Source organism: Sander lucioperca, chromosome 6 (assembly GCF_008315115.2).
Source record: "Sander lucioperca isolate FBNREF2018 chromosome 6, SLUC_FBN_1.2, whole genome shotgun sequence".
NCBI classification, from domain to species: domain Eukaryota; kingdom Metazoa; phylum Chordata; class Actinopteri; order Perciformes; family Percidae; genus Sander; species Sander lucioperca.
In genome coordinates this window covers 16871611-16890523 of record NC_050178.1, presented here as the reverse complement: position 1 = coordinate 16890523, position 18913 = coordinate 16871611, and the positions used below count along the sequence as shown (strand labels likewise).

At 40.3% G+C, this 18913-nt stretch overlaps 1 protein-coding gene across 8 annotated transcripts in view; it reads right to left on the bottom strand.

The window, feature by feature from the left end:
• Window positions 1-18913, bottom strand: part of cadpsa (Ca2+-dependent activator protein for secretion a) — a 236621-nt gene that overhangs the window by 39028 nt on the left and 178680 nt on the right. For 5 of the 8 annotated variants that reach the window (XM_036002087.1, XM_036002088.1, XM_036002089.1 and 2 more), the window contains 5 exons: window positions 18749-18763; window positions 13936-14010; window positions 12775-12858; window positions 11749-11781; window positions 4572-4679 (listed from right to left, as the gene is read on the bottom strand). In XM_036002087.1, the coding sequence (XP_035857980.1) occupies window positions 4572-4679; window positions 11749-11781; window positions 12775-12858; window positions 13936-14010; window positions 18749-18763 (315 nt within the window). The remainder of the gene's footprint in view (window positions 1-4571; window positions 4680-11748; window positions 11782-12774; window positions 12859-13935; window positions 14011-18748; window positions 18764-18913) is intronic. The other 3 variants (XM_031277197.2, XM_031277198.2, XM_031277199.2) reach the window with 1 other exon arrangement.

Below are 18913 nucleotides of genomic sequence, written 5' to 3'. Positions count from 1 at the left end.
TTGTCCAGATTATCTAAACCAGCATGTAAACTGAAAGTGAGCACAGCTCCAATGTTGCTAATAATCCCTCCCTCCAGAAAAAACCTATGGTCAGTACAGTGAGTCAATACACAATGTGAGTCCCTACACGATATGAGTCGTGCATGTGTAGAACGGCCGCCATCATTGACAGCTAGCAAACCACATAGTTACAGACTGACCTATACGAAACGTGAAAGGGTCCATATATATATATATACATATATTCAGTTGGTAGATGTTTTAAGCCGCTACTAAGCGACACCGGTTACAGAGCTCCATCATATCAGCTGCAGTCGGTAGTTGTGTTCATCACAGTTGTGTGAGCTACAGGCACCGCCAGATGACACTCCTTTCAGGTGCCATGGTACTGGAGTTTAGCCCAGAAAAAGTCAGCGTCATTTGGCCCCGACATCTAATGTTAGGCACCGAAACAACTAGTTAAGTTTAGAAAAAAAGATCAGAGTTTGGATTAAAACACTCCCTAGGAACAAACATTTCATGGGTGAAAGTATTTATATACAATATCTGATCGCCTGCCTGCTTGTGTCTTGAGCCGTCTGTCTTATTTTAAGCAATGGTGCTTTGTTCCCAGATATAACCAATTCACTTTGAGCATACATTATCACCACAGACAGAACCAATTTGGTAAATAAAGAAATTAATGAAAACACAGAATTGCAACTGAGAAAGTGTTTTGGGTTATCTGAAAGGAGACTAGAAAGAAGTTATCTGCCTTGCGTCTGAGCCCTGGATAAAGTTAAGTCCAACAAGAGGAGATAAGGGCATACATGTTTTTTTTAAAGATCTGTCAAGTTAAGAAAGGACTTGATTTTGGCTAAGATTCAGAGTCGAAGAAAACATGTTTGTGAGATCCTGTTCACTTGGCGATTCCAGATTATTGTCTGTGCAGTAATTCCAGATTACTGTATCCTTACTGTAGTATGGTGCCCACCCCCAGGAAAGTATTTAGCTGATGGGGTTAGCCAGGCAGATCCTGATTCATCCTCTCTCTTGAGCAATTTAAGTACTAGATCATAGCCTAAACACTGTCAAAAATCTGGTAGCTAAAACAAAGTCCTTCTGAGATAGTAACAGCAGTGGAAGAAGTATTCAGATCCTTTACTTCAGTAAAAGTACTGACACCACACTGTAAGGATACTCTGTTACAAGTAAGTCCTGCATTGAAAATGTTACTTAAGTAAAAGTATGTAAGTATCATCAGTAAAATGTACTTAAATTATTAAAAGTAAAAGTACTCAATGCAGTAAAATCCTCCCATTTTAGAAAATGTAAAGGATCCAAACAGTTGTGTGTTTAATGGTCTAATCATTTCAGCTGGACTTGTAAGCCGTTATATTGTTGGCTAGTTTCATTTATAATAAAACATCAGATTTTATAAACCACGTGTTTTGTGTGCAGAAATGTGTAAAGTAAGTAACTAAAGCTGTCAGATGAATGTAGTGGAGTAAAAAGTAAAATATTTTCACTAGCCAGACCCTCCTCCGCAGCGCTGTGGAGGAAGGTCTGGCAATGCCAGACTAGATGTTTTGAACATGCAGAAGGTTTTGAACAATAACTACAGGAGGACTTCAATATCAATATACATTTTGTGAACTTTTTCTCCAAAAAAGCAGCAATTTTATTCCAGTTTGTGCTCTGGCCGGTGTGCATAGGCGTAGATTTTGGGGGGGATGCAAGGGATATGTCCCCCCCAATATGCAGAAAGTTTTGAACAATTCAGGACAATAATTTCCTTTACATAAATTTTTTTACATTTACATTTTTTTTAAATGTGGAGGACCCCTCGGTTATTTTGTGGCCCCCCCAAATGATGAAACAAAACCTCTACCCTTGCCGGTGTGTCACACTTTGTACCACCTTATGACAAAAAGATTGAGCATCTCTCAAATTTAGCAGCTCAGTCTTTTCACAGAGTAATCCCCAAGTCACTAAGCCCAGAGTTGTAATGCTTCTATTAAAGGTAGCCGGAGAGACAACCTGTTTGTAAAGTCCTGGTTTGGTGGCTGCTAAGCCCTCTTACAAAGTGATCTTTTGTGCCCCTTTTTTCAATTGATTAACTGTTGTTTGCTGACTCAGAAAGAGAGAGCGCCGCTAATCCTTCCCCAAGATCAGCGCAAACTGCACACAATCACCATGAGACAAAGGCGTAAACGGCGAGGAGCAGGGAGGACAGGACGTCTCTGACTCTGAAAAGAGAAGCAGAGATGCAACTCATCCCAGAGCTGAGTGATTGTCGTAGCACATTTCCAGGAGAAATCCTCCAGTTTGAGCCGAGAGGAGGCTCAGCCGCCAGGCTTAGAGATTTACTAATTGTTTTGGTGTTACTTGACCTCATCTCATGTAATGGAGGCAAACAGTGTCATGGGACTGTTTTGCAAGTTGATTACAGCTTTGAGTTGATTACAGTTCGTCAGCTATGGAGAGACACACTAAGCACGGGTAGCTTCACAAAGTGACTTGCAAAGAGCCAAAAAGACACAAGTCTGCAAGAGACGTTGGCGGAAAGACAGACACCAAGCACCGCAAGGAGCATTAACATTTTTAAAACTTTCCAGACTCACTCACCTGCAGGTCCATCATAACAAAATTAAATTTTACATAGTAGCAGAGATACAAGCATAGGCTTTAACCACGGCTTTAAATTAACTTTTTTTTAATCACCAGCCAACATGGCTAGTACATTTTTAAATTTACCAGCCAATCAGATTTTCCACTAGCCACATTTTTACTAATTTCAACAAATTTGAATAACTTTACAACTTAATTCATAATTCATCAATCAATACCGCATGCTAGACACATAGACAAAGTGTTCATGGGAAATAAAAAGAGTATTAGTATTAGTACTACAAGCAGTGTTGCCAGATAAAGATTACTTTTCCAAGCCAAACACACAAAACTGCCCAAATTTCTTGGCGGAAAACAGAACAATCTGGCAAAATTTCCGCAGCTGGACAATTCAAACAGACGCAGTTTTGTTTGCTGCTTTCATCACCGGCCAAATTGGCTAATAACTTTACAATGTTACCAGCCAACATTATTTCGGCATTTGAAGGGTTGGCGGGTGTCAATTTAAAGCCCTGGTTACAAGCCCCCCCCCCCAATCAAAACTGGCCAATGCAACCCCCCCAAAAACCTATCATGATTTCCTTTACATAAGTAAAGACATTTGCTCCTTAAATTGATGCAGAAAAATTCACCAGAACGCAGAAAGTGTTTGATGTTCAAAATTTCAATTTTGCTCAAAAGTGGAGATCTAAACCCTCTCAATGTTGAACCCAAAGTTACTCCCTTGGATACAACATACCAAATGTAGTAGAATAAATATACAATATGAAAACAACATCTAAAATATTTCCATTTGGTTATTATGATCCAGTCAAAAAAAACCTTTTAGAATGTTTAATTTACTTTATTTAGTTACTTCTTACTGTGATGTTGTATAGTATATAATATAATGTATTGCTCCTTTCCTCTAAAATGCCCAGTTGTTACTCCATAGCCTAGTTTTCTTCCACTTCCTGTGTTAAGATTTAAGCACCAGTAGGAACTGCTAAATATTTTATTAGTACTTTATTCAGAAAAAAACATACACTTTAATCTTTTTGATTATTTTTTTGTTACTTAATGAATAAAAGTACCTTTTTAGGCTTTACAAATTCTTAAAAAAATCAATTGTCATCAATTGTGGTACATGCATTTTGGAAAATCAATTATTGTGGAAAAATGTGATAAGAATCATAAGTTCCCTTAACTCAAATTATCACGAGATGTTCCAGTCCGTATGATATCGTACGAACATGTATACACACCAAAACGTATGATATCCTACGAAACTAGGAGACCGCCGACTGGTCACGTGACGGCGGCTGGCTACGAGCTCCATGATGCCGAGCGGCAGTTGCTAGTTGTTTAAGCTGCTACAGAGCTTCGTGACCCGGGCTACGGACCTCCGTTGTATCAGCGGTAGTTGGTAGTTCACTTACCCGAAAATAGGTGACTTTGAGCCAGATACAAAGCACCCTGAGCTGCCGGGCGTTTCGGCAGATACTACGGTTAACAAAATATGAGCATTGCCACGACGAAAATTAAGATTAGGCACCAATGACTAGTTGAGATTAGGAAAACAATTGTGGTTTGGATTAAAACACTCCTAAGGAACACACATTTCCTGGGTGAAGGGCTTTAGTTTTCCCCGGGAAGTGAACTCCACTCTCTGGCTTGAAAGTCCTGCATGTTAACGCCCACCCTTCCACACTGACCTCCTCCCTACGCGGCCAGCCGCATTCTTGTACAGGGGCCATCAATGTAGCAAATACAGCAACAACAAGAAGTGGAATGCTTACGAATGACAGTGCTTAACTTTTCGTATCTTTTTGAACAAATGGTTCATGAAAACAGGTTGCTCTGTGCCTGGATTCTGTTTTAACCTGGTCCCACAGATGGTCCAACGCAGGTGGAGTAAATTAAACCTTGTTGTTACTAAGCCTCCCTGGGATGGAGGGCGAGGCGCTGTGTCGTTCACTTACATCAAATAGTCGCTCTACGTACACCTCCTCGTTGACCTTCTCCCGCAGCATGTCCTGGGAGTGACGAACAAACGTCACGTAACCGTCAGCGACATCCATCCCGGGCTTCTGCAAAAGGGTGAGGAAAAGGAGAACACGCCATTGCTCAGCCAACTGTTCAACTGAAATTCTATTTGCTAAACACATACAAACATATAAATATTCCCTTTGAAGCAAATCGCCACAAAAAGCTATGGGAAATCAGTTAAAGTGTAACTCTGGCCAAAATGCAACCTAGGGTCTTTTTGTGAATGTACCCGAGTCAAACTTTCGTTTAAAAGCATATTTAGGACGGAAGCGCCACTTTTAAGATGTACCATATTTTAGTTTTTTCGGCCTTTTGAATGGGAGTAATAGGGGCACTTTTATGCTAGCCTCAAAATAGCTATTTTTAAAACACTAAGAAGGCTCGACACAACATGAAACTTTGCTCCAAGTATCACCAGGGGCTCTACACATGAACTCGAGCATTGAGAACATTGTTTGTGTACCCAGAGTTCACTAAAAAGAAAGGTTTTGAACAACTTACCGTAGCTCTTGTTGTTTCCGGCCGCTACCACCTCGGCAGTCAAAACAAGTCGATATCAAAACAAGTAGCCACAGATTTAGTATATCCCTTGTGCACCGGTGTAGCTAAGGTGTAGAGCCCCTGGTGATACTTCGAGCAAAGTTTCATGTTGTGTCGAGCCTTCTTAGTGTTTTAAAAATAGCTATTTTGAGGCTAGCATAAAAGTGCCCCTATTACTCCCATTCAAAAGGCCGTTTGACCGAAAAACAAAAATACGGTACATCTTAAAAGTGGCGCTTCCGTCCTAAATATGCTTTTAAACGAAAGTTTGACTTGGTTACATTCACAAAAAGACCTTAGGTTGCATTTTGGCCAGAGTTACGCTTTAAATCACTTTCTTCAAAGTTGATAAAGTTAACCCCTAAACACGCAGTTAGTGGTCAGTCAGTCAAAACCCATAACTTTATTGTGAATCGTAGTGGAGATGCCAAAGATACCAAACATGTCTGGCTCAAAAAGTATAAGATATGTAGCATATTTGCATTTGATGGAATGGTGAATGAATGCCATATAGCTTCAATTAAAAAGCTGGAAGAAGCTGATACAGAATACATATGTTAGTGTCAGAGTTTTCAGCCTTAAAACTGCTCTACTGGAGGTTCATGTTTTACAATGGAATAAGTACATACACCTGACATGCAGCTCATCCTCCTTACCTGTATACAAAAGAAAACTAAAAGAAAAATTGTACTCAGTGGATATCCAGCCTCCTGACTGGCAACTATTGAAATGATTTACCATCTTTTTGAACTCTTCTTCGGTTTATTTATTATTCAAAAGTCTTGCCACATTGTTCCTTTCATTATCATTTTATTTTTATTTTTACCAAATTGAGTTTAAGCCTGTAATTATTGCTGTTATTATTTTTCTCATTCTAATTTCGACCATATTGAATTTATTTCATGTCCTTTGTTTTTATTTGTATTAGTTTTTTTCTGTAAATTAGGTTTTAGTAACCTGGTGAGGTTTCGCTATAAGCCCCCCACGGGTTTCTGACCTCTCCAGCACACACTTTGTTTTTATATGTGAAAGAGATATGTTGTGATTTATGTTGTATTGTGATTTTTCTTTTTTTATGAATGTGTGAAAACCAATAAACTAAACCAAACCAAACCAATGTATATGCAATAATACAACCAAAAGCATGTCAATAATACATGTCTGGCTCTTGATGTGATTCTTATTTCCCAGTGTGGCCCTTAGTGAGACTGAGTTTGACACTGCTAGCTTAAGGGATGGGAGTGTTAGTCTGTCGGTCCTTCATCTCTTTGGTCCAGACAAAAATATTTTAGCAACTACTTCCTGAATTGGTACAGACATTAATAGTGCCCAAGCAATATATCCTGATATGTTTGGCGATTCCCTGATTTTTTTCTCTGGCTCCACCTGGAGGTTGACATTTCATTGCCATGCCTTTGTGTAAAACATGTTGTTAAATATTGGATGGATTGCCATGAAATTGCCATGTTCACCTCAGGATGAATTGTAAAAACATTGGTGTTCCGCTAGTCTCGCTTTGCCAGACCCTCCTCCAAAGCGCGGAGGGTCATTCGGGGATGGGAGAAAAACGTGCTCTGGTTTAATGGCATTTCTTTAAACCAATCAGAATTGTAATGGGCGCAAAGAGCCACTGCAAAATAAACTTAGCACAAAAAGTAAGGAAATTTGTGTTTGGTAGATTATTTCTCTGTGGTAACAATACTTTTTGGCAATAAATCTTATACCGTTGGAAAGCCTGTTTAGTTCCCTTTCAAATGGTGCCCCATTTGTAAGGAACATGTATTTGTGGGATGAGCAGCAGCACTGAGTATGTGGGTTGTGCCCATGAAAGATTTGCCAAATCGTCTCTGCCAGTGCCAAACAGCTCATTCTGCCATTGACTCGTTTGGTGTTTGGTGAACTGGATGATTGAAGTTTGAAGAAACAAGACATATTGGCAATTTAACAATTTATTAATTTCACAAACAGGAGCCTCAGTAGTGTGTGGTAGAACCATACACAGCCACAACAGCCTCACACCTCCTCATGCTGGTCACCAGCCTGGTCACACACTGCTGTGGGATGGCATCCCATTCTTCAACCAGTATTTGTCGCAAGTCAGCCAACATGGTTGTGTTGGTCACTCTGGCACGAACAGCACGCCCAAGCTGATCCCACAAGTGTTCAATGTCAGTTGAGGTCAGGACTGCTGGCAGGCAATTCCATCCTCTCCACTCCCACATTCTGGAGGTAGTCTCTGATAAACCCCGCCCTGTGGGAGCGAGCGTTGTCATCTTGGAGGATAGAGTTTGGTCCCAGACTGTGGAGATATGGGATTGCCACTGGTTGCAGAATCTCATCTCTATATCTCTCTGCATTGAGATTGCCTCCAATGATGACAAGCCTTGTTTTTCCAGTGAGGGAGATGCCGCCCCACACCATCACACTGCCTCCACCAAAAGGTGTTACTCTATCGGTGCAGCAATCAGCATAGCATTCTCTGTGTCTTCTCCACACTTTGACCCTACGATCCAACTGCCATAGGCAGAATCATCTAATCCACCAAACACCAAACAAGTCAATGGCAGAATAAGCTGTTTGGCACTGGCAGAAAAGATTTGGCAAATTTTTCATGGGCGCAACCCACATACTCAGCGCTGCTGCTCATCCCACAAATGCATGTTGGGGCACCATTTGAAAGGGAACTAAACAGACTTTCCAACAGTATAAGATTTATTGCCAAAAAGCATTGTTACCACAGATACATTAACTACCAAACACAAATTTCCTTACTTTTTAGTTTTAGTTGTGCGAGAAATAATTCAGATTGGACAGATAGTCTAGCTATCTGCCTGGATTTACCCTGCAGTGATCTGAGGAGCAGTTAACCATAGTCCTCATTAATCCACCAAAGTTAAAATTCCAACACAAAGAAAGCGGAAGGAAACGGAAAATGCATGCATCCGGCGGAATTTCCTGCAGCACCGGAGCAATCCCGGAAGTGGAACGCGGAGGATATAGACTAGTGATCCGCTGACTCTTACATCTAGCATTATCATCAGCTCAACATTTGAAAGTGTCCTCTTGTCAAATACCTGCAAAACTGACAACGCATCGGCTGTACTTTGTGCTAATTAGCAAATGTGTTGTTGTGTTGTTGGTGTGGGAGACCTGGGTTCCATTCCCACTGCGATACATCAACCAATGTGTCCCTGAGCAAGACACTTAACACCTAGTTGCTCCAGAGGCGTGCAACCTCTGATATATAGCAACTGTAAGTCGCTTTGGATAAAAAAGCGTCAGCTAAATGACATGTAATGTAATGTAATGTAATGTAATGTAATGTTGTATTGCGATTTTGAGCATGTTAGCATGCTGATGTTAGCATTTAGCTTTAAAGCACCCCTGGGCCAAACTACTGTACATCGACACAGAGCTGCCAGCATGGCTGTAGACTCTTACTCCTGTTATTAGGTTCTTTAGGTGACAAATGTACAAATGGATTGGAAGCCTATTTGCATGCATTCAAATTAAAATGTTTTTCTTAAGGGAAGAACAAAGACAAAAAATTATGGTTTTGCATGTAGTGTCTCCACTTAAATGTTCAGTTATTATTTGGAGAAAAGGAATGTTTGAATTTCCAAAGAAGTGTTTCATTTACACGGATGCAGAGTTCTTCAGTCAGCTCTTGTCAGAGAGCTGAGCTCGGCTGTGAACCAACACTCCCAGTCTGGGCATGTGCAAAATGAACAGGGGCACTGGAGATGTCAGTTGGTTTGATGGGGAGAGCAGATTGGTAGGAGCCCTGCCAATCTGACATCTAAAGCATTCACTGAGGATAAAGCGTTTGTAACCAGCGCCTTAGTTCTCTCTCTTACATCAACATATCTTACATTTTCAAGATAAGTTCAATCTTTTTGGTCTCTGTTTCTCCCTCTTTTCTCCAACTCCAGCATTTGAAAAGTCACGCAAAGAACCGAGCGCTAACTGCTACTAAACTTAGTTAACACATCTGCAATGACACTTACAATGTGTAAATGAGTGTCTTTTTTACAAGTGATACTCTAATTTTGTACATTAAGGACACAATTAGCGTGCTGGGCTGGAAACTGTGACCCCTGCCAGTGTACACAGTGCCTCGTCACATTCACTGACAAGGCATTCATCTGAAATTTGGCAAGTCGCTACAGAGATGTGTTGGCAGCTCATACAGATCTGATGCGTACACACACATAAGCACATGCACAGACACACATAGACACACACACACACACACACACACACACACACACACACACACACGCACACACAGACACACACATACACACACATACCGCCACCCTAACAGCAGGATGGGCATGTGTTGTACAACATGGACTAACAATGTGTACTGAGAGCGAGGGACGAGGCATGGCTGCCTGTCAGTGTCTGGCCACATGCATATGGATGGACATTCGATGTGGAAATATCAAAAGCATGGTCAAATATTTGTACATGCACAAGAAACAAACACTCGCGCATTACTGGGGAACAAAAAGCCTTAATTCTTATCCTTTTTATCCATTTGAAGATTGTAGTGGAATGTAAAATAGACCAATGGCAAGTTATAAATGTTGTTTATGGTTGTCAGTTCACCTCTACAGGAATGATAAAGAGGTTTAACCACTTGAGGGACTTTCAATTGCATTTAGTTTGCATTATAACACATGATAGCCATTGAATTTACCAATTTACCAACTCTGTCTCCTCAAAGTTATCTTCACATAACTTGTTTAAGTGAGCAAATATATTTTAGGTGCATAGGTGCAATTTGCCAGTATTTTTTTTTGTAACAACATAATGAGGAAACTATTTATGTATATATATATATATATATATATATATATATATGGATCTTTAAACTATTTTGTGTTGTGCCAAATTTTAAGTGCATACTCCATTTACAGCTGTATTAATGATACCATGAACACATAACACAATGATGTTTACTCTATCATGGTTTCCACATGTTGTGTGCATCTTTGAGATATTCAATGTGTTGAATACATTTACTTCCTCATAAAAAATTCCAAAGCCATTTTTTTTTAAGATTATTTTTTTGGCATTTTAGTTTTACTTTATATGTGACAGGACAGCTTAGACATGAAGGGGGAGAGTGAGTGGGAATGACTTGCAGCAAAGGGCCACGGGTCAGAATTGAACCTGCGGCCGCTGCGTCAAAGACTGAGCCTCTGTATATGGGCGCCCACTCTTCCAGGTGAGCTTCCCAGGCGCTCTCAAAGCCAATTTTCAAGAATATTTCCAAACCGGCATTTACTTTTTTATATTCATCAGTGAGCAGTCGTCTTTTCTGCTTCCATATGATAAGGATTTGTTTCTGAAGAATGTGGCCAAACTGTATGGATTGGATTCATCCAATCTGAGATCTGATCACCTAAGCGGACCAGACCACCACCAGATATAGGGGTGGGAATCTTTGGGAGTCTCACAATTCAACTGTGATTCAAAATCAGTTCTTAATTTAATAAATAGAAAAGGGAAACTGGTTTCAGGCTCGTATCCCAGTGCAATGTGAGCCAAACCAACCTCTCATGGTTTTACTTTACCTGTGTTTATTTCATTTGTTTTCCTATAATATCCAGTCCTTGGCAACTAAAGCATGATTTGAGTTGATACGAGTGTTTTAGGTTTCTGTTTAGACAACTCAAAGTATCTTTTAATATTTTAACAAAAAGAAACCATCTTTCCACTTTTCAAAACCAAAGTATTTTAGTAGTCAAACCTAACAACACATGCGATGCAGGGCATGGCTTTTGCTTCAAATCATATCGGACAAATCTCATGAGTCATAGATTACGTTACATTACATTACATGTCATTTAGCTGACACTTTCATCCAAAGCGACTTCCAATTGAGTGCTTTCAACCTTCAAGGTACAAACTCAAAACAGCAAGATTTTGGAAATTGAGGAATTTTTGGCACCCCCCAAAGAGGTTTTAGCCAGCCCCAAAGGAAAATCACCAGCTCCAAAATGACAAGAAAATGTGTTTCTCTAAATGTGTTTAAGAGCAATTTACCAAACAACCATTGAACAAGCAGAACATAAACTTGAATATGAGAGCTAATCTCAGTTTTATCTCCACAGTCAGGCTGTACCGGACTCTCCCGGTTATTTATTTATATATTACTATCAGTTTTTTAACCAGTTTTATTCATTGGGGTTTTATTCACTCAAGCACAATATGCATTGTTGTTTATCAAATTGTCAGAAATAACAGGAAAATGCAAAGATATCTGTCCCCCCATGACCCAATCTGAGCCAGGAAAATCCCTGCACACAAAGTGAAACTGTAAGTGCTTCTTTTTATTTATTTTTTTTATCCAAGGTGCAGTTGGAGATGTGTTTTCAGCATGCGGCGGGAGATGTGTAGGCTTTCAGCTGCCCTGATGTCAATGGGGAGCTCATTCCACCATTAGAGTTAATGTATTTTATAGGAGACAGAGTTGATTAATGGGATGATTGGAATGTTTGACCTTTAATAAGTATACACACATAAAAGAGACAGACAAAAAGATGAAGTCTCACTTACAGGTACATCCACGTACTTGGAGGCAGCTTTCACCTTGACACAAAGGAGAGAGAAGTGGGTGAGAAACAGTCGGGACTCCAGCGGCGGCGCAGAACAAAGGCTGCCGCGCTGACACTGGGCAGCCTGGAGTTTAGTGCCTGCTGAAGTGGCAACAGTGACTCATGTGGTGATTTCAACTGCAAAAGTGCACTCCCAAATTCAATAAGCATGGCTTTTGTAATGCTGGGGGGAAACCTGCTGAGGTGTTAAGCTATTTGGTGCACAGGAAGAATTCAAAAAAGGTCAAACTGTGGCTGCAGGACCTGGAGCTCACCGCCAGTGTTTCAGTTTGACTGTTAAAAGTGTTTAGATAATTAAAAGGTATTTATTTAGAAGCAGGCTGGCTGCTAGTTAGCTAACGCTAGCTTGCTATTCCACCAAGCTTCCATGCTACATAAATAAGCCGGACAGAGTTGTCCCTCATCTGGTGATAGAAACCCTGCTTTCCCCGTTCTGTTGGCTCAGAGCTCCACAGCCTAAGTCCACAGGTACAAATTAGTTTTGCACTACATGTATCGCCAAAAGTGTTGCAAAAGTCAAGGCGCGCCGATTCGCCACTTCGTGATGTGAGAGAGCACATTTGTGAAGTTGCAGTGATAGATTCCAGAGATTGTAATCACTGAGTTGTGGTTGTGATAGAAAATGAACCCGAGTAAAAAAAGTATACGAGTAAATGTTGCGTTACACGTTTGCAGCTGTCATTGTGGTCATGTAAATATCAATCTACACATTTGTGAATATTTTTTCTGTGACTTAAAATTCAGAATACAGGTGTGTGAACATTTTCTACAAGTGCAAATCTCAATTTACAAGTTCAGATTTTTTGTTCTGCAAGGTTTCACATCGTATTCTACAAGCTCTCACATTTTGCACCATATTTACCTTCATATAAGCAATCACCAACAATGAAGCTGACGAGTGTCTGCTGGAATGGGTTTGAAAAAGAAAACGGCGATGGTGTTGGAAGAATGTTTGTGTGCTACTTACTGTGAAAGATAGGAAGGAAGAGAAGAGTGTTCCCTCATCATATCTGGAGAGCTTGGCCAACACACTCTCTAGGATGACCATAAACTGAGAAAGAGGAGAAGAACAACCAAGATTAGCTCAAATCTAGTCAAAGCATTCTTATGAATGGGTCCGTATGATATCATACGAAACTAGGAGACCGCCGGCGAGCGCTGTGAAGCCGAGTGGCAGTTGCTAGCTGTTTAAGCATGGTTCGGCAAATCTGACCATGCTGCAATATTATTGTGAACTAGGGGTGTGATGAGACACCCAGCTCACGAGACGAGAGACGAGATTGGGTTCACGAGATCGAGACGAGACGAGATTTTTACAATATATTACTGAAAACTTAAATGAAGAAATAAGACTGGAAAAATAGTCCTTTATTCAATCGAAAGTCATAAAATGAAAAACCAGGACTGAATGGTTTTGCCACAAACTCAAATGGCTGGCTTCTCTCCTGTATAACTAACAGTTACACTGTAACTTGTTCCATATGTATGGTGGAGAGAGAGTCTCTTCACTCAGAGAACCAAGGTTACAACATAACTAAGCGTTTTCTGGCAGTAGTTGAGACCAGTTGAGACCAAATGTTTTGTACTTTAATTTGTCATTGTACAGTAGACAGAGAGAAATAAAGCTTATTTTACTATTGTTTCACATTGATTACGTTCTAAAGCACAAAAAATTACCATCAAACACTTAACAGATGTCCGCTTCCCGACTCATTTTAACAGAGAAAGAGAGTGGTCTACGCGAGACATCGCCACAGTGAACGCGTGTGTCTCAGCCAAGAGAGGGAGAGAGAGAGAGAGAGAGAGAGAGAGAGAGAGAGAGAGAGAGAGAGAGAGAGAGAGAGAGAGAGAGAGAGAGGAGAACACTGGGTTTTACAGGCAGCTTTTTTCTGCAAAAGTAAACTCAGAGTCAACTTTGGAGAACGGGCGGGGGATCTTCTATGCTAATTTCAAGGCTGTTGCTCTGCACTTGTGTACTGATATCGCGAGACACTTTTTACCTTGACGAGATCTCGTCGCACCTCTACTGTGAACAGAACAGAAAGCAGAACAGAGCTGCTGTCGGCAGAACACAATGATAACGGCAGAACACAATGATACAATACACAGACACAACAGTATTTTGTACCTTTGCTACTAGCAGGGTTATCATCTCCTTCACCGTCTCTTCAATCAGATTGTCAATTTGGGAATGGTATTGTCTCTGAAGAGGAAGGAAAAAGAAACATGTTACTCCTCTCATCCACACTTAGTACCCTCACCATCAAGTGACTTACATTGACCTATATTCATTTGTACTGAATTCAGCTTTTACCATAGGCAAATTTGGCTGTAATAGTTATGCTATCACAATAAAATGTTGCTGATGAGAGATATTTAAGACAGGGTCTCCACTAATCACATCGTTACCATGATGTTTATTAAGAGAATCATAGAGTGTTGGTCTAGACCTTCTGTAAAGTGTCTTGAGATAACTCCTTGGTATGATTTGACACTATAAATAAAATTGAATTGAATTGAATACAACCAGTATAGCTGGCAGAAGATATATCAGATGTAAATAATATTAATTCTATGAGTAACTTGATGAATTCAAATTGTCAGCTTTGGGAGCTCTCTGTACTTAGCCAAAGAAAGAATCAGAACCTTCAGTATCTGGATCAAGTAGCTCCTTAAAAAAAATGTGCCAAATTTAGTGGCTTAAAGCTATAGTGCATAGTTTCTAGTCGCCCCATGAGGAATTATAAGTAATGACAACAACACTGTTGGCGCGTCCACATGATACAAGCCTTCCGTGACCATGCACCACCCCCACCCCTCCTCCACACAGTTGCTAGTAACCAAGGAGGACACAGAGGATTAAAAAAACATGATGGACTCTTCGGAAGAGGTAATTATCTTCACTCGAGCTTCTGTGTGCGAAAGTCCGACACAATCTTCTGAACATAGTCATACTGAGAAATACAGAGAGAGTTGTGTGGAGCTGATAGTCTTAATTAGCTTTGTAGCAACTCATTTGACAATGGCTTGAATGTAACGGACGTTCATTAATATCAAAAAATTACGCACTAAAGCTTTAAGCTCTTATTTCAATGTGTCAGATACATTCTGCTGCTATGTATGTATTTATATACTGAGCAGGGCATGAAATTCCCGCCCACCCGCCAAATGCGGGTAACTTTTGTGATTGGCGGGTGAAACTGTCAATCTACCTGCCACGTTGGCGGGTAGCCAATGAGATTTGAGTGATGCAAAACATTTCAGACCGTCCTGCCAACATGTATACATTTTAACATCAATGTACGCTGTCACTGAACCTGCTGCTGTTTCAATACTGTCGGCTCTCTGCAGCGGGCAGGGCTGCTCCGTTTCCCCCGCGACTGACGCGCACACACAATCACACACAATCACACACAAACACACACACACACACACACACACACACACACACAATCACACGCAGACACACGCACAGATACACACACAATCACACACAAACGCACACGGTGGATGCAGGAAAAAACGCAGATGAGACCTACACGATGACCTAAATTGAGGACAGCTACTCTCGTTATTGTAAGTGCAATGATAAGTTAAAGTCCTATAAGTACTTTATCAAACCGTATGAATGTGTGTCCCAGGCCAGGATAGGAAATTAACTAACAATGTAAAGATTAACAAGCCACTGACAATGACAGATATGTTCATATTTGAGTCATTTAATACATTCTTATTTTGTGTCTTAAATCCACCAGCCTTTTCATATTTTACCAACATTTGCAGCATCCTGAGCCTTTTTGGTAAGGTTCCTAGGAAATCTCAGCCCAGAGTAATGAATTAATAGTAATAAGTATTATTCTCCCCAAAACAAGTTTCCTTTTTATTTATTTTTTTATTTTTAAGAACTATACAAAAAAAAATCTTGTGTTATGGTGCGCATTCACCAGTGTTTTGTTGTTGTTTTGGTGTGCGTAGGCTACTCCTGATTTTGTCAGTCATCTCATCTCTTATATGCAGTGGCGTAATGAGCCAACACCGGGCCCCTATGCAGGATTATCAAGGCGGGCCCCCATACTACAGCACATGATGACAGCGCAATGTCCACGAGTAGGCTACCATCAATAGGACAGGATAGGATCATAGAGACACAGCAATTCCTGTTTTTCACCTTTATGACAAAAAAAAGTGGCTGGTAAAAAGTCCCTGTGGCAGGTGGATTTTGGTCAAAAAAGTTAACTTCATGCCCTGATACTGAGTATTCTGGATGAATAAAGTTCTATCTTGTTTCACTTTCAGCTTGTTTGAGTGGACACTGAGGAGCTGTGTCCTTAACTGTATAAGAATTGGATAAGACTGGATATTGGCCGTGTAAAATGACTCGGATCGGGGCACAAAACCTTGATTTGACATCCCTACTTTAAAGTGTTAGATAGTTAAGAGTTTGGAAGTCAGAAGTATAACTTTTGCTGGAAATAGTTATGGCTCCTTGCTATTTAAATTTTTACAACACATCTGACTGGCATTGCCCATTGGTAATACAATATATCATGAAATTATTTTCTGAGAAATACATGTAAATATAAGGAAATGAGACCACTGCTGCTGAAGAGAATGTACATGTCTACCAGTCTACAATGTGTGACTACAATGTGTGACCAGGAAATGTGAATCTTTCTGGCTAAACACTGGTTCTTCCAGATTTTCCAGAACAATTTCAGACTTGGGAGACCAGCAATACATTCTTGCAATAGGAATGAACTGGGATTTTTAAGGGAAATGTGGTCTTGATTTTGAACATTAGCGCCTATGCTGCCACATCAAGCTCTGATATATTAGACACCAATCTGCTGTTGCCATTCATGTGACAGCAGCATGCAGATTATTAACAAATAATGAATGGCGTGCAGCTCCTTTAACTGGTCTTTGGCCAACCAGCAATACTGAAACTGTGTTGTTTTCTATTTCTTTGTATTGTTTATAATTTAAGTGTGTTTTGTACTCCACATCATGAGGCAGATAGCTATGTATAAGGCTGACAGAGAGCACTGTCTCATTAGCCCAGGCATGGATTGGCCATCATCGGGAGAACCGGGAGATTTCCTGGTGGGCCGGTCTATTTGTGTGGGCTATATGTGCTGCGCGTCATTGGGAAGTTTTGTTTTAGTTTTATCGTCCCATAGAGAGAAGAGAGATCTTATGATTGGCCCAGTTGTGTGTCTTTCATGTGAACACTGGCCATTCACATCCTTGGTCTTTGGCTGACCGGCCCACGGAGAGGAGAGAGATCACACGATTGGCACACTGGTTCGTCTCTCATCTGAACACTGGCCAATCACATCCTGCCATAGAGACAGAGGGCAATTAAAGTCCCACCCCCACAGGTGGGGGAAAAACAACTCCACATGATTTTTTATCCCAGTCCAGGCCTGCATTAGCCTGATCCCACAACTTGTTCATGTGTTCCCACATGATCATGGCTTGTCCCACAATTTAACAGTTTTGACACCTTGGTCTTGCATAATATTCAAACCTCTTTTGGTACTGAACCAACCTTTTAGAAGGAAGTGGCCACAGCATCAATCCACATGTCGGATTAGAGACAGGCTTATAAATACTGTACACTAGGCCAGTGACAATTATTACATAACTGTCTAAACACATTTTTTTTTAAATAATCGCCATTTCTTTGTTTAACCGCATTAATTGCTAACATTAACTAAGGTACCAAGGGGTATGACTCTTAATGGTAATTGTCGGCAAAAAACACAATGTTTTAGGATAATAAAGAGGCGTGATTTACTTCATAAATATTTTGAAATTTGACTGAAAGAGACAAGTATATTGTTAATCGCAATCATTTCTGAGACAATTAATTGTACATTAAAATTTGGAAATGTTACAGCTCTGTTAACACTACATAAATACTGGACGGACTTGGTTTTCATTTGCAATCAAAATTCATTATGAATCAATCGTTTTTATTTCTAAGAATGAGAGGATTCGAGAAGATGAACCAACACACGTTACTAGAGCACAGCACTCATTACTAGAACAATGTCAAGTTGAAAAATGGAGATCTTTTATATTTTTTCCATTATTTTCCATTGCATTAACTATTTATTCATTCATTGTTTGTTTAAATAGCTTTTTTTAATTTTGGCCTAATTATTGATGAATTACACTATTTTGTATTACTTTTTTTTTGTTGCATGTAAATGAATGAAGTGCTTTCTAATCATTCCAAAACCCCTCCTGTTCACACCCCCAACCGGCACCGTCAGACACCGCCTACTACTGCCTACCACCGCCTACCACCGCCTACCACCGCCTACCACCGCCTACTACCGCTTACCACGGTGCTTACCACCCTCCCTTAAAGGAAGTTTTTCTCACCACCGAGGTTTCTCCCTAAAAGGGAGTTTTTCCTTGCTACTAAATGCTTGCTCTTGGGAGAATTACTGGAATTGTTGGGTCTTTGTATATTATAGAGTGGGGTCTAGACCTACTCTATCTGTAAAGTGTCCTGAGATAACTCTTGTTATGATTTGATAATATAAATACAATTGAATTGAATTGAATTGGTTCTGCTATGAAGCTGAGCACAGGGAAGGACTTTGGCATTCTGACTCCTGCTGCCATAGGAACCCCGAAGCAGAATCAGTGCAAGGAATCCTTTTGTTTAGCCATGTAGCACCAACAGAACACTGAAGGAATTAGCAATAATTAATTCATTGTCAGCAATTGGTATCAGTCTCGAGACTCTGTGAAATATGAGATCTCTCACTTCTACCCCATGTATATTCAATACTATCTACACATATGCTAATGGAATCCAAACAATTCAAGTGGAGGAAGACAGACAGGCAAAACTGATGACTAATTATACATTTGGGAACTGGAGGGTGAGATTTCAATTGAATTCGTTGATAAGCCACACTTACCCAGTCTCTGACAAACTTTCACAAGACACAGAGGAGGGAGAAAAGCAGCAGAAAAGGAGAAAGATAGAGGTGACATGCACATGTGAAATTATGTGAAAAAAAAGAAAAGTGAGTGACAAAGAAAGAAAAAAAAACAGTTTTCAAGTAACAGAGAGAGAGAAAAAT